Source organism: Microtus pennsylvanicus, chromosome 3 (assembly GCF_037038515.1).
Source record: "Microtus pennsylvanicus isolate mMicPen1 chromosome 3, mMicPen1.hap1, whole genome shotgun sequence".
NCBI classification, from domain to species: domain Eukaryota; kingdom Metazoa; phylum Chordata; class Mammalia; order Rodentia; family Cricetidae; genus Microtus; species Microtus pennsylvanicus.
The window spans coordinates 98529332-98554752 of NC_134581.1; the positions used below are offsets into that span (position 1 = coordinate 98529332).

General features: G+C 46.4%; 1 protein-coding gene and 1 long non-coding RNA gene across 4 annotated transcripts; one reads left to right on the forward strand and one right to left on the reverse strand.

Moving 5' to 3' along the window:
- The first annotated feature begins 77 nt into the window (after nt 1–77).
- On the forward strand, nt 78–13402 carry LOC142846310 (uncharacterized). Of its 3 annotated transcripts, none has more exons than XR_012910059.1 (4): nt 78–116; nt 906–1012; nt 12001–12130; nt 13133–13402. It is a non-coding gene; the product is annotated as an uncharacterized LOC142846310 (long non-coding RNA). The 3 variants fall into 3 exon arrangements; XR_012910057.1 differs by having other exon boundaries at nt 95–429; XR_012910058.1 differs by having other exon boundaries at nt 95–429; nt 12015–12130.
- An 8409-nt stretch (nt 13403–21811) lies between these two features.
- Nucleotides 21812–25420, reverse strand: Timm29 (translocase of inner mitochondrial membrane 29). Its single transcript, XM_075966622.1, has 2 exons — nt 25158–25420; nt 21812–25079 (listed from the first exon to the last, which is right to left on the reverse strand). The coding sequence occupies exons 1-2, from the start codon at nt 25297–25299 to the stop codon at nt 24391–24393; spliced, it is 831 nt and encodes a 276-aa protein (XP_075822737.1). The 5' UTR covers nt 25300–25420; the 3' UTR covers nt 21812–24390.
- Nucleotide 25421: the final 1 nt, after the last annotated feature.

A 25421-nucleotide genomic window follows, 5' to 3' on the forward strand; every position in this document is an offset into this window, starting at 1 on the left:
CCTGACGCACCGCCCCTGTGGGGCGCTGGGCGGCTCTGCGCATGCGCACAGCTCCAAACTGGGCCTCAACCCGGGGAGCATGCGCAAAGGGAGCACCACTGCGGCGAGGACTCAAGGTTGGGGGAGGGGACTTTGTGGTCCTGATGGGAGATAGGCGTGATGAAAGCGAGCCCTTAGGCTCGGAAATGAGCACCCAGGGTGGAAACTGAAGCCGGGGAACGGTCAGACTGCGAAGGACGGTACAGAGCCCACACGAGGCCAAGGGAAGGCCTGGGAAACTCTTTGATCCTGGCGCTGGCGTGGCCCTGACTGCTCTGCAAGGCTCTGCCCTGGCCACATTTCCTGCAGAACCTGCTGAGGCCCATTAATTAGCTTCCAAATATTTATTGAGCTGTCATCAGCTCCTAGCCGCCCTCGGGTTCAGAATCGGTGGGTAGCAGGATGAGTGCGTGAAATGTGCAGTGTGTGAGGTGGGCACAGCCAGGTCACAATTTTCCTTCCCGTTCTTAAGAAGGAAGGAGGGTAGAACTTGGTGCAAGTGTAGAGATTCCAAGCCTCTACTTGAGTTTGAAAAATATTTGGTGGATGGGGCTGGAGAAATGGCTCAGAGGTTAAGAGCACTGACTGCTCTTTTAGAGGTCCTGAGTTCAATTCCCAGCAACCACCATGGTTCCTCACAGCAATCTATGATAAGATCTGGTGCCCTCTTCTGGCATGCAGGCTACATAGAAGTAGAATGTTGAATACATAATAATAAATAAACATTTTTTTTAAAAAAAAAAGAAAAGAAAATTATCTGGTAGTGATCAGGCATGGTATCCCACGCTTTAATCCCAGCATTCGGAAGGCAGAGACAAGTGGATTTTTGTGAGTTTAATGCCAACCTTTTTTGCTTTGTTTTCAAGACAGGGTTTCTCTGTGAGGCCCTGGTTGTCCTGGAACTTTCTGTGTAGACCAGGCTGGCCTCCAACTCAGAGATTCTCCTTCTGCTCCCGGAGAGTTGGGATTAAAGGTATGTACCACCACCACCTGGCCCTACTTGGTCTCCTACATAGCAAATTCCAGGACAGCAAGGGATTCAAACAAAAAGGCTGGGTTTTTTTCTTTTCTTTTCCTCTAAATAAAGGACAACAACACAATGTTTTATGTCAGGAAATCACTGGCAGTGATCCCCCGGCTACTGCTTCCCAAGCCACCAAGACTGGCAGCCTATGGTATTGAATTTATTTAAGGATCTGGAGAGATGAGTCAGCAATTAAGAGCATTGGCTGCTCTTCCAGAGAACCTGGGTTCAAGCCCCAGACCCACACGGCAGCTCAGAACTGCCGGTAACTCCGTATCAACTGACCCGACACCTTCATACAGATAATGCAGGCAAACAAGTGCACATAAAATTAAAAATAACTTTTTTAAAAAAAGATTTATTTTAAAGGCCGGGCGTGGTGGCGCACGCCTTTAATCCCAGCACTCGGGAGGCAGAGGCAGGCGGATCTCTGTGAGTTCGAGACCAGCCTGGTCTACAAAGGGAGTTCCAAGACAGGCTCCAAAGCTACAGAGAAACCCTGTCTCGAAAAACCAAAAAAAAAAAAAAAAAAAAAAAAAAGATCACTGACTGCTCTTCCAGAAGACCTGAGTTCAATTTCCAGCAACCACATAGTGGCTCACAGCCGTCTGTAATGAGATCTGGTGCCCTCTTTTGGTGTACAGGCATACATGCAGACAGAACACTGTATACATAATAAATAAATCTTTTAAAAAAACAAACAAGAGCCAGGCAGTGGTGGCACATGCCTTTAATCCCAGCACTTGGGAGGCAGAGGCAGGCGGATCTCTGTGAGTTCGAGACCAGCCTGGTCTACAAGAGCTAGTTCCAGGACAGGCTCCAAAAACCACAGAGAAACCCTGTCTCGAAAAAAAAAAAAAACAAAAACAAAAAAACAAGAGAGAGATGGGGCTTGGTGACATTTGCCCTTAATCTCACCAAGTCAGTCTGTGAGTTGTGTCCAAGTCATCCACATAGTGAGTCCCAAGGCAGTCAAGGTTATATAATGAGACTCTTCTCAAAAATAAATATTCCGAGCCGGGCGATGGTGGCGCATGCCTTTAATCCCAGCACTCGGGAGGCAGAGGTAGGCGGATCTCTGTGAGTTCGAGACCAGCCTGGTCTACAGAGCTAGTTCCAGGACAGGCTCCAAAGCCACAGAGAAACCCTGTCTCGAAAAAAACCAAAAAAAAAAAATAAAAATAAAATAAAAATAAATAAATATTCCGATGACTGGTGAAATGGCTCAGCAGTCAAGAGCACTTGCTTGCACAGAGGACCCAAATTCTGTTCCCAGCCAACATCTCAAGTGGCTCACAATTCCTATAGACTGATGCCCTCTTCCGGCCTCCTTAGGTGCACACACACACACACACACACACACACACACACACACTCAGCATGAAACACACTCAGCCTACAGATGACAGACACACAAATTTTATTTATTTATTTTAAAGTTTTTCAAGATCAGGTTTCTCTGTGTAGCCCTAGCTGTCCTGGAACTAGCTCTATAGACCAGGCTGGCTCAAACTCACAGAGATTCACCTGCTTCTGCTTCCCAGTTGCTGGGATTAAAAGTGTATGCCACCACTGTTGGTGATTAATTTTTATTTTTATGTGCATTGGTGTTTTGCCTACATATATGTAAGGGTGTAAGATCCCCTAGAACTGGAGTTAGAGACAGTTGTAAGCTACCATGTGGGTGCTGGGAATTTGCCCAGGTCCTCAGGGAGAGCAGCCAGTGCTCTTAACTGCTGAGCCATCTCTCCAACCCCCTAATTTTTAGTTTTATTTGTTCTGTGTGTGAAAATTCAGATCCTCTGCAAGACACTACACTTCTAACCACTGAGTCATCTCTCTAAGCCCCTCTGGGGGGAAAATGTGTATTAGTGTTTTGCCTGTATGTATGTATACCACATGCATGTGCATGGGTAGTACCCAGGAAGCCAGGTGACATGCAGGCACTGGGAACTAAACCGTGGTTCTCTGTAAGGCTTGCTTTTGTTTTTCGACAGGGTCTAGCTATACAGACTGAACTGGACTTCAACTCAGGATCCTCCTGCCTCTTTCCCCCAAGTACTAGGATTACAAGTGTCCACTTTACATACTAGAATTTGGTTGGTTGTTCGTTGGTTTGAGACAAAGTCTATGTAACCTTGCCTGGCCTGCGACTTGTAATGTAGATCAGGATGTCTTCAGATTCATAGAGATCCACCCGCCTTGTCTCCAGAGTGCTGGGATTAAAGGCCTGTGCCAGCACTACCAGCCATACTAGATCTTTTTTTTTTTTTTTTTTTTTTTTATTTTCGAGACAGGGTTTCTCCATAGCTTTTTGGTTCCTGTCCTGGAACTAGCTCTTGTAGACCAGCCTGGCCTCGAACTTACAGAGATCTGCCTGCCTCTGCCTCCCGAGTGCTAGGATTAAAGGCGTGCGCCACCACCGCCTGGCCATACTAGATCTTTTTAAGTGTCACATATGGGCCAGGAGTGTAATTCTTGCTTGTAGACCTCCCGAGTGCTGGGATTAAAGGCGTGCGCCTCCACCGCCCGGCAATTTTTAAAAATTAAAAACAAAATTTATATGAAAGATGTACGCCTTTAATTCCAGCACTTTAGAGGCAAAGGCAAGCAGCCTCATCTACATAGCAAGTTCCAGGCCAGCCAGGGTGCTTGATAGGAGTGTGTGTGTGTGTGTGTGTGTGTGTGTGTGTGTGTAGGTATGTGCACATGAGTACCAGTGCCCAAAGAGGCCAGAAGAGTTGAAACTATTGCAACTGGAATTCCAGGCTATTTCCAGCCACCTGATGTGGGTACTGGGAATTGAATCCTGGTCCTCTGCAAAAGCGGCAAGTACATTTAACAACTGACTTTTGATTGAAACATAGTAATTCCACATATTTATGGAGTACAGTACTATCTTTGAATACCTGCCTGCTTTGTGCTACTTACACCAGGCTCATGAGCATAGCTATCACTTTAGGTTGTTTTATTTTTTGGTTCACTTTAGGTTTTTATTTGTATTATTATTATTTCAAATGGTTATTTCAAGTATGTGTGTAGAGTGTGTGTGATATGTGTGTACCGATGCTGGTAGAGGCAGAAAAGGGAGTCAGATAGCCGGGAGCTGGATTTACAGGCATTGTGAATCACCAACATGTTGGGAACTGAACTCAGCTCTTTTGAGAAAGTAGAATGGGTCAGGGTTTTTGTTGTTGTTGTTTTGAGACAGAGTCTCATTATAGAACCCTGACTGGCCTGAAACTCTTCATGTAGACAAAGTTGACCTCAAACTCGAGAGATCAGCCTGCCTTTGCCTCCTAAGTGCTGAGATTAAAGGTGTGACTCCCAGGTCACCTTGGAATTGACTTTTTTAAAAAAGGCTATAGTGTGTGTGTGTGTGTGTGTGTGTGTGTGTGTGTGTGTGAATGCGAGGTTGTGGTGCTCACGTGGCGTTCATAGAAAAACTTTGCAAAGCCAGTTTTCTCCTTCTACCCTGTGGGTCCCAGGTTGTCAGGCTTGGCAGAAAGTGCCTTTACCTGCTGCTGAGCCAGCTCTCTGTATATTTACTAAATTTTGTCTCGTGTAGCTCAGGTTGGGCTGTAATTCTTTTTTTGTTTTTTGTTTTTGTTTTTCGAGACAGGGTTTCTCTGTAGCTTTGGAGCCTGTCCTGGAACTAGCTCTTGTAGACCAGGCTGACCTAGAACTCACAGAGATCCCAGAGATCCGCCTACCTCTGCCTCCTGAGTACTGGGATTAAAGGTGTGCGCCACCACTGCCCGGCTAGAATTCTTTTTTTTTTTAATTTTTTATACATTTTTTAATTGATATTTATTGAGCTCTACATTTTTCTCTGCTCTCCTCCCTGCCTATCCCCTCCCCCCTTCAATCCTCTCCCAAGGTCCCCATGTTTCCAATTTACTCAGGAGATCTTGTCTTTTTCTACTTTCTACTTCCCATGTAAATTAGATCTATGTAAGTCTTTCTTGGTGTCCACATTGTTGTCTAAGTTCTGGGGTTGTGGTTTGTAGGCTGGTTTTCTTTGCTTTATTGTTTAAAAACCACCTATGAGTGAGTACATGTGATAATTGTATCTCTGTGTCTGAGTTACCTCACTCAAAATAATGTGTTCTAGCTCCATCCATTTTCCTGCAAAATTCAAGCAGTCATTATTTTTTTCTTCTGTCTAGTACTCCATTGTGTAAATGTACCACATTTTTCTTATCCATTCTTCGATCGAGGGGCATTTAGGTTGTTTCCAGGTTCTGTCTATGGCAAACAAAGCTGCTATGAACATAGTTGAGCACACGTCCTTGTGGCACGATTGAGCATCCTTTGGATATATACCCAAAAGTGGTATTGCTGGGTCCTGAAGAAGCTTGTTTCCTAATTTTCTGAGAAATTGCCACACTGACATCCAAAGGGGCTGCACCAGCTTGCACTCCCACCAGCAATGCAGAAGTGTTCCCTTTTCCCCACAGCCTCTCCTGCATAAGTTGTCATCAGTGTTTTTGATCTTGGCCATGCTTACAGATGCAAGATGGAATCTCAGAGTTATTTTGATTTGCATTTCTCTGATGACTAAGGATGTTAAACATTTCCTTAAGTGTCTTTCAGCCATTTTAGATTCCTCTGTTGAGAGTTCTCTGTTTATGTCTGTACTCCATTTTTTTTATTGGATTATGTAATCTTTTGGTGTCCAATTTCTTGAATTCTTTGTATATTTTGAAGATCAGACCTCTGTCTGATGTGGGGTTGGTGAAGATCTTTTTCCATTCTGTAGGCTGTCGTTTTGTCTTGTTGACCATGTCCTTCACTTTACAGAAGCTTTTCAGTTTCAGGAGGTCCCATTTATTAATTATTTCTCTCAGTGTCTGTGCTGCTGGGGTTATATTTAGGAAGTGGTTCCCTGTGCCAATGTGTTCAAGTGTACTTCCCACTTTCTCTTCTATAAGGTTCAGTGTGGCTGGCTTTATGTTGAGGTCTTTGATCCATTTGGACTTGAGTTTTGTGCATGAAGATAGATATGGGTCTATTTTCATTTTTCTACATGTTGATATCCAGTTATGCCAGCACCATTTGTTAAATATGTTTTCTTTTTTCCTTGATATTTTTTGCCACTTTATCAAAGATCAGGTGTTCGAAGATGTGTGGATTGATATCTGGGTCTTCTATTCAGTTCCACTGGTCCTCCTGTCTGTTCTTATGACAATAACAGGCAGTTTACAGTACTGTAGCTCTGTAACAGAGTTTGAAGTCAGGGATTGTGATGCCTCCAGAAGTTCTTTTATTGCACAGGATTGTTTTGGCTATCCTGGGTTTTTGCTTTTCCAAATGAAGTTGAGTACCATTCTTTTGAGGTCTTTGAAGAATTTTGCTGGGATTTTGATGGGCATGAAATTCTTTTTAATATACTTTTATTTTTGGTTTTTTTCGGTACAGGGTTTTTCTGTGTATCTTTGGTATCCTGGAACTCACTCTGTAGACCAGGTGGCCTCAAACTCACAAAAATCCACCTGCCTCTGTCTCCCAAGTGCTGGTATTAAATATGCCAGAATTTCACCTGGCAGGCTGAAATTCTTAAGGAGCTGAGGATGGTCTTGAACTCCTGATCCTCTGTCCTCCTCCTCTGAAGTTCTAGGATGACAGGTGTGACCTGCCATGCTTCCAATAAGTTACCTTCTGACCATCCCATCACTTCACCTATTCATCGGATGGCCAGAACTAGAATGATTTGTCAGCATGCACAAGGCTTCTGTGATTTTAAAATCAACAAGATTTTTATTTTTTTAAAATATTTATTTATTATGTATACCATATTCGGTCTATGTATATGCCTACAGGCCAGAAGAGGGCACCAGACCTCATTACAGATGGTTGTGAGCCACCATGTGGTTGCTGGGAATTGAACTCAGGACCTTTGAAAGGGCAGGCAGTGCTCTTAACCTCTGAGCCATCTCTCCAGCCCCAAGGTTTTAATTTTAAAGACAAGCTTTTCACTATATCCAGGCTGACCTCAACCTCATGAACCTGTCTCAACCTCCGAGTGTTGGAATTAAACTGCCAAGCCCTACCACTACCAGATGGAAGCTTTTATAGATTCCCACTCTTGTGGTAAGCCGAGTAGGCGTGGGTGTGATGGGACCTGCCAGCAATACTAGCCGTCTTTAGTTTCTCTTCAGATCCTTCTGTTCTCTTATACAGTCCCACTTTCTTTCTGTAGCCTCATTCTGGTTTAGGGAGGAAAATGCATGTTTAGCACACTTGGGATCAAGGCAGTTTGGGGAGTCCACCTCTTTCCTTCCACTCTGTTCCACCATCTGGGATCAGTAGCAGGTCATCAGGTTTGGTGGCCAGTGCCTTATCCACTTGGCCATCCTGCCCTGCACCCATTCTTGTTTGTTTAAGATGGAGCCTTGTACAGCCCCAGACGGCCTCGCTGAAGGTGACCTTGGACATCTGATTCTCTTGACAGCTGAAATCATTGGTGTATACCACCATGCTTGGTGGATTTCGCTCTGGGGATCAAACCTGCAGCTTTGTTTTTTGTTATTTTTTGTATTGTTTTTTTCAAGACAGGGTTGTGCCCTAGCTGTCCTGGAACTCATGTGTGCCACCACTGCCCAGATAAACCTACAGCTCTGTACATGCTAGATCACAGAGCCACAACCTCTGGCATCACAGTGAAGCACCCAGGATGAAGCCTAGTAGGTGGGCCCCGTGAGTCTTGGTGAAACAGGTTACACCACCCTGAACTAGCTCAACCAGAAACCATGACTCACTAAAGCTTTGGGGCAGGAGAGATGGCTCAGTGTTTAAGAGCATTGGCTGCTCTTCCAGAGGTCCTGAATTCAATTAGCAGAACCCACATGGAAGCTCATAACATCTGTAACTGTAATTCCATGGGATCCAATGCCCTCTTCTGGTGTGCAGATGAACATGCAGACAAAACACTCACATACAAAAAAATACATAAAGAAGTTTTTATTTTGTTTAGTTTTTCAAGACAGGGTTTCTCTGTGTAGCTTTGGCTGTCCCGAACTCACTGTATAGACCAGACTTGCTTTGAACTCAGAGAGTTCAATTCCCAGCAACCACATGGTGGTTCACATCCATCTTACAGTGGGATGTAATGCCCTCTTCTGACATAAGGGCATACATGCAGATAGAACACTCATATAAGTAAAATAAATAAATCAAAAGACAGAAATTTCCACTATGGTCTTCTGGTTGAACATTTTGTCCCCAACTGGTGGCATAGTTTTAGGAGGCTGTGAAAACTTTAAGAGGTGGGACCCAGCTGAAGGAAGCAGATCACTGTGGGGAAGTTATCTTGTCCCTAACCATCTGCTTTTTTCTTGGTTTCCTGTCTGTGCTGGCTAGTCTTGTCAACTTGACACACAGAGTTAGCGGAAAAGCAGGAACCCCAATCGAGATATGTTGGAGTCATCAGAGGAAGGAACCTCAACTGAGGAGCTGCCTCCATGAAATCCAGCGGTGATGCATTTTCTCAGTTAGTGATCAATGGGGGAGGGTCCAGCCCACTGTGGGTGATCCCATCCCTGAGCTGGTGGTCTTGGGTTCTGTAAGAAAGCGGCCTGAGCAAGTCATGAGGAGCAAGTCAGTAAGCAGCACCCCTCCATGGCCTCTGCATCAGCTCCCATTTCCAGGTTCCTGTCCTGACTTCCTTTGATGAACAGTGATGTGGAAGTGTAAGCCAACTAAACCCTTTCCTCCCCAACTTGCTTTTAGTCACAATGTTTCATTGTAGCAGTAGAAACACTAAGTAAGAGCACATCTTTAATCCCAGCACTCTCTGTGAGTTCAAGGCCAGCCTGGTCTACAGAGTGAGCTGCAGGACAGGATCCAAAGCTACACAGAGAAACCCTGTCTCGAAAACCAAAAGAAGAGGAGGAGGAGGAGGAGGAGGAGGAAGAGAAGGAGGAGGAGGAGGGGGAGGAGGAGGAAAGAAACAGTAAGACATCGTCATAAGATCTGACTGTGAGGCATTTTCTTTCTTTCTTTTTTTTTTTTTTTTTTTTTTTTTTTTTTTTTTTGGTTTTTCGAGACAGGGTTTCTCTGTGGCTTTGGAGCCTGTCCTGGAACTAGCTTTGTAGACCAGGCTGGCCTCGAACTCACAGAGATCCGCCTGCCTTTGCCTCCCGAGTGCTGGGATTAAAGGCGTGCGCCACCATCGCCCGTCTGGCCTCAAACTCTTAGAGAATCCATCTTCCTCTGCCTCCCAAGTGTTGGGATTGAAGGTGTGCACTACCATTGTCCAGCTAGATATTTTCTTTATTAGTGATTGATGGGGGAGGGCCCAGCCCATTGTAGGTGGCTCCATTCCTGTGCTAGAGATCCTGGGTTCTATAAGAAAGCAGGCTGGCTGGGGGGTAGGGGTGGCGCATGCCTTTAATCCCAGAACTCGGGAGGTAGAGACAGGCGGATCTCTGTGAGTTCAAGACCAGCCTGATCTACAAAGTGAGTTCCAGGACAGGTTCCAAAACTATAGAAAAACAAAACAAAAAACAACAAACAAACAAAAAACAGTCTAAGGAGGCTGGAGAGATGTCTCAGAGGATAAGAGCATTAGCTGTTCTACCAGAGGTGTTGAATTCAATTCGTATAGAGATCTGGTGCCCTCTTCTGGCGTGCAGGTGGACATGCAGGCAGACATGCAGGCAGAGCACTGTATACACATTGGGATGAAGGAGAGCAGGAGGGAGAAAGGAAGGGAGGGAGGGAGGAAACAGGCTGAGCAAGCCATGTAAGCAGCAGCCCTCCGTGCCCTCTGAATCAGCTACTAACTCCAGGTTCCTGCTCTGTTCAAGTTCCTGTCCTGGATTCCTGCAATGATGGCCCACCATGTGGAAGTGCGAGCTGGGTAAACCCTGCCTGCCCAGCCTGCTTTCGGTCAAAGTGTTTTGTCGCAGCATCACAAACCATAAGACACTGTTCACCTTTCCACTGTTAGGGATGTAGACCTAAGTCCAGATGACACTTACCCAAACTGCCACGTTCTGCTGTACTGGAACAGTGTGGAAGTTTGAATGTAATTGGCCCCATAATCCCTTGCATTGAAAGCGGCACTATTGGGATATGTGGCCTTGTTGGAGTAAGTGTGCTATGAAATAACCAATTTGTACACTGTAAAGATTTGTCACTCAGATTGATTTAATAAAAAGCTGAATGGCCGGTAGCCAGGCAGGAATTATAGGTAGGACAACCAATCTAGGAGAATGACAGGAAGAAGAACACAAGAGTCAGAGGAGATGCCAGCCAGCCACTGAGGAAGCAGGAAGTGAAGAAAATGAGGATACAAGCTTTGAACCATGTGGCAAAGCAGAGATAAGAAATGTGGGTTAATTTAAATGTAAGCGTGGTAACAAGCCTGAGCTATGGGTCAAGCATTTATAAGTAATAATACATCTCTAAGGTAGTTCTTTGGGAAACAGCTGCCAGTTATTTGGGAGCAGGTGGTTGGGATAGGAAAATCCCGCCTACAGAAGTATGTCTCTGTTAGGGTGGGCTTTGAGGTTTCCTATGCTCAGTATACCTCCAGTCTCTCAGTCAGTTAACTTCCAGTTTCCTGCAAGATGTAGAACTCTCAGCCAGGCGGTGGTGGTGCACACCTTTAATACCTGCACTCAGGAAGCAGAGGCAGGTGGATCTCTGTAAGTTAGAGGCCAGCCTGGCCTACAGAGAAAGTTCCAGGACTGGCTCCATAATTACTGGGAAACACTGTTTCGAAAAAGAAAAACAAAACAAAGCAAAACCATAACTCTCAGCTATTCCTCCAGCACCGTGTCTTCCAGCAAGCACCATGCTCCCTGCCATGATGATAATGGACTAAACCTCTGAAATTGTAAGCAAGCCCTAATTAAGTGTTTTCCTTTAAAGAGTTGCTGTGGTCATGGTGTCTCTTCACAGCAATAGGAGCCTCACTAAGACAACCAAGGCCATATGAAAAATGACAGCCATGGAGAAGGGAGCAGTGTATAAGAGGACATGTACAAGCATGAAGACCTGGCTACCACACAAAAGTTGGATGTTGCCACACAGGAGCCTGTAACCTTGCATTGTGTCCAGGAGGATTTCAGGGTCTTGCTGGTAGCCAGTCTAGATCCAGGCTCAGAGAGACCCTGTTTCATAAATAAGGTGGAAAGTGACAGAGCAGAAAAACCGATGTCCTCTGATCTCTACCAGTGTCCATAGACCACACACAATCACTCACACGCACCGCCCAAGGCTGCAAATTCTGGCCCTTCCCGTATGCATAACAACAGTCACAGAGAGCTTAGGCCTTCCTTCCAGAGCCTGCTCTCTTTGTTTGCTCCTCCATCCCAGCCTGTTGGCTCCTAGCACATGTCAATCTTGCTGGCTTTCTCCTGTTGTATGATATTATTATTATTTTATTATTTATTGATTCAGTGTCTATGTAGCCCTGACTAGTCTAGAATTCAATATATACACCAGACTGGCCCCAGACTCAAAGGGATCTGCCTGCCTCTGCTTCCTGATGCTGGGATTAAAGTATACACCATCACACCACCTTTTTCTATGTGAGATAAAAAGACAGGCCTGGGTGAAGCAAGGTGGTCCACCCCTTTAATCCCAGCACTTGGGAGATAGAGGCAAATGGATCTCTGTGAGTCTGAGCCCAGCCTGGTCTACAAAGAGCATTCCAGGGCAGACAAGGCTGTTAACACAGAAAAACCCTGTCTCAAAAACACCTAAAATAAATAAAACAGACAGGTCTGGTCTTCCCGAAGATAGCATCAATGTCAGACCAAAATGTATTTCGACTGAAGTTACACTTGGGAAACCAAGTTTATTGGATTTCTATGGTGTAGGTAATAGGGTTACAGGAACGTGAGTGCCTCTACAAGGACCCCATCACAGATGGTAACCCCTTCACAGCTGCACAAACAGGGATTCATTCAGCTAACCTCCTACAGTCTGTATATCCTAGCACCTCCCAAGACCATGAGCCTGCACTGCATACAGCTGGGGCAGATCTCAGGGGAATTGCCGGTGAAGCTCCTCAGCCCCTCCTCCGGTTTGAACAAAGGAAAACCGCCTGTAAGTGTAAGTAGGCACAAGCACAGTTGGTGCTTTCTTCTTCTTCTCCTCCTCCTCCTTCCCCCTTTCTCTTCCTCCTCTTCTTCTTCCTCCTTCTTTGAGAAAAGGTCTTTCTACATAGCTTTGGCTGACCTGGAACTCACTATGAAGACCAGGCTGGTTTCAAACCCACAGAGATCCGTCTGCCCCTGCCTTCTGAGTGCTGGGATTAAAGGTGTGTGCCACAACTGCTTATTTAAAAAATTATTTTCAGGTTGGGTGGCGGTGGCACACACCTTTAATACTAGCACTTAGGGGGCAGAGGCAGGTGGATCTCTGTGAGTTTGAGACCAGTCTGGAATACAGAGGGAAGAATTCCCAGACAGTCAGCGCTACACAAAGAAACTATGTCTTGAAAAACAAAAGTAAAATATATAAAATATTTTCAAAATGATGCTGAGTGTGGTGGTATGCACCTTTAAGTCCAGGAGATAGGGATGGGCAAGTTTCTCTTAAGTTCAAAGACAGACTGGTCTGTATAGCAAGTTCCAGGCCAGCCAGGTCTTCATAGTGAGGCCTCGTCTCAAAGGAAAAAAAAAAAAAAAAGATTATTTATTTGTATGGGGGAGGGTGCAGTGCAATTGTGTGATTGCTACAGCCTCCACATGTGGAAATAAGAAAATAACCTGCAGGGCTGGAGAGATGGCTCAGTGGTTAAGAGCATTGCCTGTTCTTCCAAAGGTCCTGAGTTCAATTCCCAGTAACCACATGGTGGCTCAAAACCATCTGTAATGAGATCTGGTGCCCTCTTCTGGCCTGCAGACATACACACAGACAGAATATTGTATACATAATAAATAAATAAATAAATATTTTTTTTAAAAAAAGAAAATAACCTGCAGAAATTAGGCTTTTCCTTCTATCTCATGGGTCCCAGGTATTGAACTCTGATTCTCAGGCTTAGAGGCAAGAGCCTTTATTAGCTGAAACATTTCACTGGCTCCTTTTCTGTTTTTCTGTTTTCCACAGCTGCTTCTGATGAAGATCCTAGAGGCTTCCTCAGTGGTCCACTACTCCATGCCTAATGAGACACTCGATGCTCCTGTCTCCAGCTGTGTGCTCGCCTTGTCTGCTTCAAGAATGGTGTGGGGGCTGGAGAGATGGCTCAGAGGTTAAGAGCATTGCCTGCTCTTCCAAAGGTCCTGAGTTCAATTCCCAGCAACCACATGGTGGCTCACAACCATCTGTAATGGGGCTTGGTGCCCTCTTCTGGCCTGCAGGCATACACACAGACAGAATATTATATACATAATAAATAAATATTTAAAAAAAAAGAATGGTGTGGTAGCCGGACAGTGGAGCATGCTTTAAATCCCAGCACTCGGGAGGCAGAGGCAGGTGGATGTCTGTGAGTTCGAGGCCAGCCTGGTGTACAGAGATGTCCTACTTGCTCTTTGTATAACCAAACACTGATACCTGCAGGGAAACCCAAAGGGCACTCAAAGGAATGAAATATGCCAGATGGATGGGTTCCACTTTGCAGAATTTGGTGTATTTCCAGGATGTGTTGACCTCACAATGGAAACCAGTAGTTGTGCTACAAAAGCATGAAGACCACAAGAGAAGTGGAGACACCAGTAACACAGGCTGGTAGCCCCAGCACTGGGGAGGCACACATAGGAGGGTCCTAAGGTTTCCTGGCCAGCCACCAAAGAATAAAGAATACGCTGCCGGGCATGGTGACACATGCCTTTGATCCCAGCACTCAGTAGGCAGAGGCAGGTGGATCTCTGAGTTCCAAGACAGCCAGTGCTGTGTGAAGAGACCCTGTCTCAAAACACACACACACACAAATAAGGATTAAAGTGGAAGTAAACAAGTTTACAAGGACCTGGATCCAGTTCCTAGCTTCATACGGTGGCTCACAACCACCTGTAACTCTAGCTTCAGTGGATATAAGATGTCCCAACATACGTGGTTCACAGATACACACAGGCAACTACCCATACACATAAAATAGAAGTGAATCTTCAGGATAGCTGGAGAGATGGCTCAGTGGTTAAGAGCTGTTCTTCCAGAGGGCCCAGGTTCAACTCCCAGCACCATGTGGCAGCTGACAACTGTCTGTAGCTCCAGTTCTAGGGGACCCATAGCATCAGGCATACATGTGGCACACACGTATGTGCATCCAGGAAAATACCCATTCACATAAAACAAATCTTAACAAAAACAAACCTTCAAACTGTGTGTGTGTGTGTGTGTGTGTGATGGTCTGGGTGCGAGGTCTGAGGATAACTCCTTCCACGCTTATTGTTTTGTTTTTTCTTTAAGATTTATTTACTTATTATGTATGCATTGTTTTGTTCTGTCTGCATGTATGCCTGCAGGCCAAAAGAGGGCACCAGATCTCATTACAGATGGATGTGAGCCACCATGTGATTGCTGGGAATTGAACTCAGGTCTTCTGGAAGAGCAGTCAGTGCTCTTAACTGCTGAGCCATCTCTCCAGCCCCTTTTCTTTTTCTTCTTGTTTTGTTTTGAAGTCAGTGTTTCTCCATATAGCTCTGGCTGTCCTGGAACTCACTCTATAGATCAGGCTGGCCTCAAATTCACGGAGATCCCCGCCTGCCTCTGCCTCCCAAGTGCTGGGATTAAAGGTTTGTGACACCATGTCCCACTGCCCCTCCACTTTTCTAAGAAAAGTGTTTTTAATCTTTATGTGAATGGATATTCTGCCTACATGTGTGTCTGTACATCGTGTGCATGTTAGATCCCTTGAGACCTGAGTTGCCATGTGTGTGCTGCCTGTGTCCAGGTCTTCTGGAAGAGCAACCAGTGCTCTTAATTCCTGGTCTGTCTTTTCAGACTCCTCTCCTTCCACTTTTGAGAGGGCTCCAGGAATTGAACTCAGGTTGCCATGCTTGGAGGTTTAAGTTTCTCTTTTTTTTTTCAGACAGGGTCTTCCTATATAGCTCTGGGTAGCCTGGCACTCATATAGGCCTGACTGGTCTTGAACGCACAGGAGTTTGCCCGTCTCTGCTTCCTGTGTGCTGGGACTAAAGTGGGACTTACGGTGTGCTCCACCACACCTGGCAAAGCAAGCGCCTTCACCTACTGAGACGTCTAGCTGCTCTTATTTTCCCAGTCTGTTTTTTTTGTTGTTGTTGTTTGGTTTTTTTGTTTTTTGACACAGGGTTTCTCTGTGTAGCACTGGTTATCCTGAAATCCTGGGACTCACTCTGTAGACCAGGCTAACCTCAATATTAGATATTTGCCTGCTTCTGCCACCCGGGTGCTGGGATTAAAGGCATGTGTCACCAATGGTCAGCTATTTTTTGTTCCCCAGAATCAAAGCAGACTCTAATGAGACCTGATTAATAGGAGATGCTGGGGAAGAGACCACAAAGGAAATGACAGAGTGGCAAACCCACTGAGAACAAGCTTCAAGACGAGGGGCCCATTTTATTGATTTCATTATCGTTTCTGGATAGATTGGAAGCCAGGGCCTTGTGCATGCTAGGCAAATGCTCTCACTGACATCACTGCCATCGTCTCCGGGGGTCTTGTTTCATAGCTCAGGCTGACTTTAAGCTCACAATGATCCTCCTGCCTCAGCGTCTTCAGGGCTGGGATAACAGGTGTTAGCCACCATGCCTGGCTTTGTACTTTTTAAGGAAACAACAATAGGACATGAGGGTTGGGTGGTGGTGGCACATGCCTTTAATCCCAGCACTTGGAAGGCAGAGACAGGGGGTTCTCTGTGAGTTCAAGACCAGCCTGGTCTACAAAGCAAGTTCGAGGACAGCCAGGACTGTTCCACAGAGAAATTCTGTCTCAAAAAAAAAAAAAGAGTCTATACATTAGCAGTTCTGTGAAAGCTGGGTCCCATTCAGCCCCACTGGTCTTGAACTTTATCACCACAAAGCTGTTGATGACCTTGAGCATAAGGAGCCTCCCTTTAGTCCTACTGAGTTCTCAGGGAAAAGTGCCGCCATTATAGGTTGTACACGACTAGACCCATGTAACGGTGCTTAGGCCGGAGGCTGGGACTCCCTGCATGCTAGGCAAGCTTCAGCTATTCCCATGGGACGTTTTCCATCTCTGGTGGTTGACTCCCTACAGATTCAGAGGGCTAGCTGTGCCTGTCAGGTGGGTGGCACAGGGGGCCGGCTCATAAAGCACATGGCTTTGATGGAGAGCAGGTATGGATGACCGGACTCTGCACATGTTACTTGGTTGGGCTAAGCAGCATTGGTGTGTGCAAGGCAAGCAGTTGGCCAAGGAGATGCCTCAGAGCTGGAATCTAAGGACTATCTTCCCCTCCAGGGCCTATGCATCACCGAGTGGTGTCTGAAGTCTAGGCTGTAGTATACAGGAAGGTGGACTGAGCAGATGGCTTGCTTCTTTTGCCAACGAGGTAAGACACAGGCTACAGGAATGGTGGTGGCCCTTCCCCGTGGCACCGACCTCTGCCACCACATACCATTCCTGAATGTCAGTAAAAGGATGAAGCAGCTCACATCTGTTGTGCTTCCCGCAACAGAAAGCACAGGGGCTTCGCAAGCCATTCCCATGAGGTCAGCAGGCTTGGACAAAGCAGCTCAGTTGTGAACTGCGTCTCTGGTGCCCTCTGCCTGGCTGTGTAAGAACAGCAGGAACATGGTGGCTCTGGACTGGCCCAGAAAGAGGAGATTAAGGTTCAATCTTATTCTGCCTGGGATCCTGGAGACACGGCCCAACAGTTAAGAACAATGATTGTTCTTCCAGAGGTCCTGAGTTCAATTCCCAGCACCCACATGCTCACAACCATCTGTAATGGGATCTGATTACCTCTTCTGGTGTCTGCGAAGACAGGTCACTCATATACACTAAATAATTTTTTTTTGTTGGTTTTTCGAGACAGGGTTTCTTTGTAGCTTTGGAGCCTGTCCTGGAACTAGCTCTTGTAGACCAGGTTGGCCTCGAACTCACAGAGATCCGCCTGCCTCTGCGTCCCAAGTGCTGTGATTAAAGATGTGCACCACCACTGCCCGGCTTACATTAAATAAATATTTTTTTAAAAGACCATCCATCCTGGATGGAGGGACTGCTTGGCAGTTAAGAGCACTGGCTGCTCCTGCAGAGGACCTAGGTTTGGTTCCGAGCACCCACATGGCAGCTCACAACTGACTCCTGGTGATCCACTGTATTCTTCTGACATCCTTGGGCAACAAGTACATGAATGGTGCACATACATACATACAGGCAAAATGCTCATCACATAAAAAAGTTAAAAAATCTTTAAAAGAGGGGGAGGCAGAAAGATGGTTCATGTTGTAAAGGCGCTTGCCACCATGCCTGACCTGACAGTCTGAGCTCAACACCTAGGACCCACAAAACAGAGCTGATTCCCACAGGCTTACATTGGTCCACGACACCATACACACCAATAGACATGTACATAATAAATAAATAAATGTAACAAAGGTTAAAACAGAATAGTTTTGATATCAGCATGTGTTGGTAGAGAGTGCTTAGCATACACAGTGCACAGAATTGGATCTCCAGTCCTGTGTAAAATGGGGCATGGTGGTACACAGCTGAAGTCCTGGCACCCTGGAGGTGGAGGCAGTAGGATCAGAAATTGAAGGTCATAGATAAGCCTAGGGTACAAAAACAATACAGAGTGCAGTAGCACATTGCTTTATCACTATTTAAACTTATTTAAAAATGTTTATGTATGTGGTTTGCCTACATGTATGTCTGTGCACCATGTGCACGTCTGGTTCCTGCAGAGGCCAGAAGAGAGTGATCCAGATCCTTGGAACTGGAGTTATGGATTGTTTTACCAAAGCTGGTACCCAGCTCTCAAACAATAGCTCGATTACATGTTCTTAGCCACTGAGCCAACTCTTCAGCCCCAGCGCACACCTTTAATCTCAGCATTTGAGAGGCAGAGGGAAGGTAATCTCTAATGAATTCCAGGCTAGTCTGGGAACACAGCCAGCTTCAAGCCAGTCAGGGCTACACAGTGAGACCCGGTGTAACAACAACAGAGACAGTGATCATTAACTTCCTCCTCTTAGAGGTCAATGGCGACCAAACCGGCTTCAAAGCTTTTGGGTTGGCCCTCTCCATAGTTAGCTGCTAACAGTTTCCAATGAGTTTATGCTACCCCCTGTACTCCACTTCACAGCCCTTTCAGCTCACGTGAAACACACCCTGGTTAGATGTCACAAGTGGCTTCGAGCATTGCTGGTGTTATGTAATCCTCTTTCATACATTCTTGTGCGTCTATGTGTGGTGTGTGCACCCATAGGAAAGTCATAGGACATCAGGTTTCCTCCTTTATCACTCGTTCTTATCCCCTTGAAGCCTGAACCTGGAGCAAGCCTGAGCAGTCCTGTCTCCCTTGACAGGGATTTGAACTCAGGTCCTTACGATTGCAGAGCAAGTTGCTCTTACCCACTGAGCATCTGTCTTAGTTTTTTTTTTCTCTTTTTTTTGGGGGGGGGGTTCTCTGTAGCTTTGATTCCTGTCCTGGAACTAGCTCTTGTAGACCAGGATGGCCTCAAACTCACAGAGATCCACCTGCCTCTGCCTCCCGAGTGCTGGGATTAAAGGCGTGCGCCACCACTGCCCACATTAGTTTAGGTTTTTATTGCTGTGATAAAACACTACGACCAAAGGCAATTTGGGAAGGGAAGTGTTTATTGCAGTGTCAAAAAAGTCAGGGCTGTAATTAAAGCAGGGTAGGAACCTGGCATTTGGGCAGGAACCTGGCATTAGAAGCAGAAGCCATGGAGTACTGTTTACTTGCTTGTTCCCTGCCTTGCTTAGCCTGATTTCTCAGAGCACCCAGGACCACCAGACTGGGGTGGCCCTTCCCATATCCATCACTAATTAAGCACTACAGGCTTCTGACAGGCCATCTTGTAGAGGCATTTTCTCACTCAAGAGCCCCTCTTCCCAAATGATCCTAGCTTGTGTCAGGCTGACAAAACACTAGCCAGCATGCCGCTCCCCAAACCTCTCTACTACTGCTGGTCAGGTCCACTGAGATGGCTGAGTGGGGAAGGAAACGTGTTTGCTGGGCAATCCTGACAACCAGGGTTCAATGCCTGAACTAATGCAAAGATAGAAAGAGAAATGACTCCCATATGTGCACTGTGGCACAAACGCACCAACAAAGTTTTAAAAATTAAAAAAGAGCCGGGCAGTGGTGGCGCACGCCTTTAATCCCAGCACTCGGGAGGCAGAGGCAGGCGGATCTCTGTGAGTTCGAGGCCAGCCTGGTCTACAAAAGCTAGTGCCAGGACAGGCTCCAAAGCTACAGAGAAAACCCTCTCTCGAAAAACTTAAAAAAAAAAAATTAAAAAACTTGGCTTAGTGGTTGAGAGCATTTGTTGCTCTTTCAGAGAACCCAGGTTCTACTCCAGGCAACCTCTGGCAGCTGTCAACTGTCTGTAACTCCAGTTGCAGAGGATCCAACACCCTCTTCTGACCTCTGTGAGCACCAGACACACATGGTGCAGACATACATGCAGGTGAAACACATATACATACAACAATGAATATTTCCACGAGAGACATATCACCTTGCCATCAGTGGGCCTTAAGGCCCTTCCCAAAGTTGACTATGTATTTATTAGTCAGGGTTCTCGAGAACAGAACTTATAAGCTAGTCTAATAAATCCCTGGTGTGGGAGGTCCTTCTGTGTGTTGCTTTTATTGGTTAATGAAAGCTTTTCAATTATGTATGTTGTTTATGTTGTGTAAAAGTGCTGGAACATGCCATACTGAAGGTCAGAGGACAACTTTTTGGGATCAAACTCAGGTTATCAGACTTGAGTGGCAAGCATTTTTACCCACTGAAGCATTTGGTTGGTTGGCTGGCTTTAAAAAGTGAAAACAAAATAAAAAGGTTTTTAAAAATTATATAAAACTGGGAACATGGCTCAGTGGAAGAACACTCATTACTCTTGCAGATCTGGGTTCAGTTCATGGCACCCACGTAGCAGCTCACCACTCCAGACCTGGGGAATCTGCTGCCCTCTTCTGACCTCTCTGAGCACTGCACTTATGTGGTCCACATGCATAACGCATAAATGCAGGCAAAATACTAAAACATAAAATGAACCTTAAAAAATTAAACATTGCTGGGCAGCAGTAGTGTATGCCTTTAATTCTAACACTTGGGACTCAAAGCCAGGCAGATTTCAGTGAGCTTGAGACCATCCTGGTCAACAGAGTAAGTTCTAAGACAGAGCCATTACACAGAGAAACCCTGTTTTTCTTTTCTTTTCTCTGAAGACCAGGCTGGCCTTGAACTCAGGATCAGCCTGCCTCTACACCACCGCCTTACAGCTCCATTCCCCACCCTCTTTTTTAAAACCTTTTTCTTAAAAGATAGGGTCTCACTACATAGACCAGCTGGTCTTGAACTCAGAGATCAGTCTGCCTCTTTCTTTGAATGCTGGGATCAAAGGCATGCGCCTGCCCCACACTGTTCTTTTTTCAGTTAGGCTAGCTGGCCAGCAAGCTCCTGGCATCTATCCCTGTCTTCAAGCCTACAGTGTATGGAACTGTGCCCACTGCTTTTCAGTGAGTGCTGAGATCTGAACTGAGGTCTGCATGCTTGTATTTTATCTGCTAAGCCATCCTTCCCCTATCTGAAGGTTGATTTTATTCTTTGCAAAATTAGGATGTATGGGGTTGGAGAAATGGCTCAGTGGTTCAGAGGACTGGCTGCTCTTCCAGAGGACCTGGGTTCAATTCTCAGTACCCACATGGCAGCTCACAGCTAACCGTAACTCTAGTTCCAATGAATCTTTCAGTCTCATGCAGACATATAGGGATGCAAAACACCAAGGTACATAAAATAAAAATAATTTAAAATTATGTATGACTTGTTCATCCCTTACAAGGCTCACAGAACACTGGAAGAAAGGGCAAAAAGAACAGAAGAGTTAGAGATACCGAAGAGTGGTGTCAAACACTAACTTTCAAGCATGACTTGGGATGTTGCATTTAAAAAATATTTGTGGGGGGCTGGAGAGATGGCTCAGTGGTTAAGAGCATTGCCTGCTCTTCCAAAGGTCCTGAGTTCAATTCCCAGCAACTACATGGTGGCTCACAACTATCTGTAATGAGGCCTGATACCCTCTTCTGGCCTGCAGGCATACATGCAGACAGAATATTGCATACATAATAAATAAAAAAAAATATTTGTGTGTGCGTGTATGTGCTCACAAAGCACGTGGAGCTCAGAGAACAACCTGCTGAATTATCTCCTTCTATTAAGTGAGTTTTGAGGCTTAAACTCAGGTCACCAGGCTTTATGGCAAGTGTCTTTCCCACTGAGCCACCTACAGCCCTAGCTGTTGTAGTCTTCAACTCACGGCAGTTGTGACACCTGGACAAGACTCTCCAAGACAGGGCCCATCCTCCTCACCATGAAGATTTATGTCAGTAACAGCTGCTGTAGGAAGGAGGAACAATTTCCTCAGTGTCCAAGTCAGTGCAGAGGCTTCTAGGAATCTGTAATCAAGTTTAAACTCACAAGACATGCAAACAGAAGTGCTAGTTCTAGGGAGGTAAAGGGTATTTCTAGGTTAGTTCAAGGCCAGCCTGATCTACATAAAGTTCTAGGCCGGCTAGGATTACATCCTGAGAATACCCCCCCCACACACACACGTTAGCTGGGAAGAGAAGAAACAGACAGTAATGGAAGGCAAATAAATAAAAATACTTTATATGCACATAAGAAAATGCTTTAGCCAGGCAGTGTGGCGCATACCTTTAATCCTAGCACTCAGGAGGTAGAGGAGTAAAAGGCCAGCCTGGGCTACAAGAGCTAGTTCCAGGACAGGCTCCAAAGCTACAGAGAAACCCTTAGGAAAAAAAAATGCTTTAATGAATCTTATTACAGATCATTAAAATATGCTAATTAAAACATCTAAAATGAGAAAATGTGAATTTTTTTTAAATAAGGTTTATTATGTATACTGTGTTCTGCCTGCATGTGTGCCTGCAGGCCAGGAGAGGGCACCAGATTTCACTATAGATGGTTGTGAACCACCATGTGGTTGCTGGGAATTGAACTCGGGACATCTGGAAGTGAAGCCAGTGCTCTTAACCTCCAAGCCATCTCTCCAGCCCTGAAAATGTGAACTTTTTAGAAACCTTTATTACAGTTTATGGGCATGGAGGTCACAGGGAAACTTGGAGGAGTTAGTTCTCTCATCTTACCAAGTGAGTTCCAGGGCATGAACTCAGGTGTTTGGGCTTAGCCGAATGTGCCTTCTTCTGCGGTGCAGCCTTGCCAGTCCCTAAGATGTGGATTAACATCCTCATTTAGCCAGATCTGGATTTAAGAACTACCATACGCCAGGACAGCCAGGTTTCCAAAGAGAAATTCTGCCTCAAAAAAACAAAACCCAACCAAACAAAAGAACTACCACAATGTCAGTACATCAGATAATAGAAGAAAGAGGCAAAACACACAGCACCAGGACTGCGGGTAGTGAAGTGCGGGCACCACAGACAAACGCAAAGCAAGGATGGCCCTGCTTCTACTGACTAGTCACAGTGCACTGGACATTGGCAGACTTGCTTTCCTAATGTTAGCTTGAGATGGATTACTAGAACCTTGTCAGATTCAGCCTGTGTGTCCCAACTTGTTCCTTTCCACAGAACTGTTTCCAGGGTCACTGCAATGTGATGACATATGACTACATGTAGGCTGTGGGAGGAGAATACACTCCAGCCTTCTGCCATGCTTCCAATTGCTGCCATACACAGACAGTAAAATCTGCTCCCCTCCATACCTACCTCCTATATTGACAGTATACAACATTACTAGTTAAGAGAAGCTACGTCAGTGGGGTGGTGCACACCTTTAATCCCAGCACTTGGGAGGCAGAGTGGTCTACAAGAGCTAGTTCCAGGCCAGGTTCCAAAGCTACAGAAAAACATTACCTTGAAAAACTGGAGGGGGGGAAAAAAAGAGAGCAAGAAGCTAAGTCGAAGGGCCTCAAGGACTACATAAAGAAATTATCAAAACAAAAAACCCCAAGAAGACTAGGGGTACAGGGCTTGTCTACTAGCACAAGACAAATGAAATGTATTCAACAATGATACAACAGAAACACTTCACCCTCCATTTGGGACATGTAGTCAAGAGGATCATTCGGTTATCCTTTGCTACATACTGATTGTGAGGCTGGTCTGGGCTGTGGGAACATGTCTCAGAGACAAATCAAACAAACAAACAAAAAAATAAAACAAAATTCAAATTTCAGAGGCAGTTATCTGTGAGTTGAAGGTCAGACTGTTCTTCATAGCCAGTTCCAGACCCTGTCTCAAACCAAACCAAAACCCACAACAAACAAAAACCCAAATAAGCACATCTCAGCTCCAACTGAAAAAGAATCATCTGAGGTTGGCCACTGTGGTACACGATTGTAGTCTCAACCTTGGAAGGCTGTTTAGGAAGATCATTTTTTAAATGTGTGTGTTTTGTCTGCACACACGTCTGTACAACACATACCTGCCTAGTGCCCAAGGAATCCAGAAGGGAAAGGTCGGATTCCCTGAACTGGAGTTATAGGTGTTTGTGAAACCCTATGAGGACGGGGAGACGTGAATCGAGGCTCTCCCCTCCGTTAGGGAAGAGCAGTCAGTACTCTTGAATATTGAGCTATCCAGCTCCTGGAAGGTCCACTAACTCTAGACTAGCCTGGGCAACAGAGCCAGATCTTCCTTAAAAGTTCTTATGAACACTCGAAAAAGAATGTGAATATGTGAACGATCTTAGCATCTTGGGACTCACTGGCAATCAGGATGTCTTTGTAGCCCCATGAACAGGACTTACGCATGGGCTACGTACGTACACTGTGGTGGACTGGAGCTCAGGCAGTATTCAGGGGCAGTCTAGGCCGTATGGGAATCCTAGTCTCAAAAACCAATCAAATAAACAATAACCCCAAAGCAAAAGTTCATTTTTGTTTTGTTTTGCAGTGCTGAGAACAGAAGCCAGACTGAGCTAAGCTAGCGCTCAAGCACTCAAGGACAATTCCTAGGTACAACAGGCTACACAAAACAGGCTCCCTACTCATAGCCCTGGTGGTTAAACAGAACAGTCAAGTGCTCCATCTCCAAGGCCAGGAAGGCTTTCAATCAGCTTCAGCTACTGGGGAAGCAGTCCCTCAAAACCACAGTGAGTGCAGTTCATCTCCATCTCATCCACTGTATCATCCATGGCCAACAGTTTGCCTGAGCCTGGAGATGCGGGGGCTCCTTGGGCTTCATCTGGAAACCTCGGATTTCACCAGTGAAGCGACCTTGCTCAGCGCCAGTCTATCCTTTCTCTCCTTCTGCAACACCTGCTCTTCCCACAGCGCCTGGTCCACCTGGTCATCGGTGAGCACGACCGGCTTGAACTTCTCCTCGAACAGCCTCTCGTTGGCCTCAGAGTGCAGCTGGTGGGGTCCGACGATGCGGAGGTGTGCAGGCAGGTGGAGAAACTCGTCGTCGTTGATGTCGCAATCACGCATGCGGTTCTCCAGGACCCACCAACGGCCCACGAAGCCCACGTCGAGGACCCGGCGGGGGAAGTCGATCCAGCGTGGCTGCAGGTAGCGGCAGCGGGCCTGGTAGAGGCTGGCCTGGGCATCGAAGGGCGCCTCGTACACCAGCGAGCAGAGTCCCAGGTTCACGTGGCGCAGGCGCCCGCGGCCTCTCAGCCACAGCAGGCGTTGCAAAAACGCTTCCGAGTGGCGGTTGCGCGTGGTGGGCGCCAGCAGCAAGAGAGACCCCGACGCATCGAGCAAGGCCTCCTCGAAGGCCGTCTCACTGGGTGCCAGGGCACAGCAGGCCGCGGCGCCGCCCAGCAGCCCCACATACACGGCCGCGCGGCCCGGTCGGGCACGGGCAGCGGCCGCCGCGTCTCCGCACGCCTCGGCGTAATCTCGCAGCAGCGCGCGGGCCCAAGTGCCTGAGGGAAAGAAGCGCTGCAGCGACAGTGATTCAGTCACTCGGGCCACCCACCCTGCCGCCTTCTGCCACTACTCACCCAGTCGCGCCCACATCCCTGGCTTTGCCGCCACCGTCGCGGAACCACTCGCTTCACTGCGCCCACTGGACCAGAATCTCCTCATAGCGGCTGTCGCCATCCTTTTCCTGCAGTCCGTTGGCCAAGTGGAAATGCAAAACATCGGAATGAAAAGGGCTGGAAATTGCCTCCTGCGCAAGCGTAAAATACCGGAAGTAGTTTCTCACTGGAAACCTCTAGGCGACGGACTAGCGCCGGATGTTGCCGTTGCGTGGGGAAGGGTGG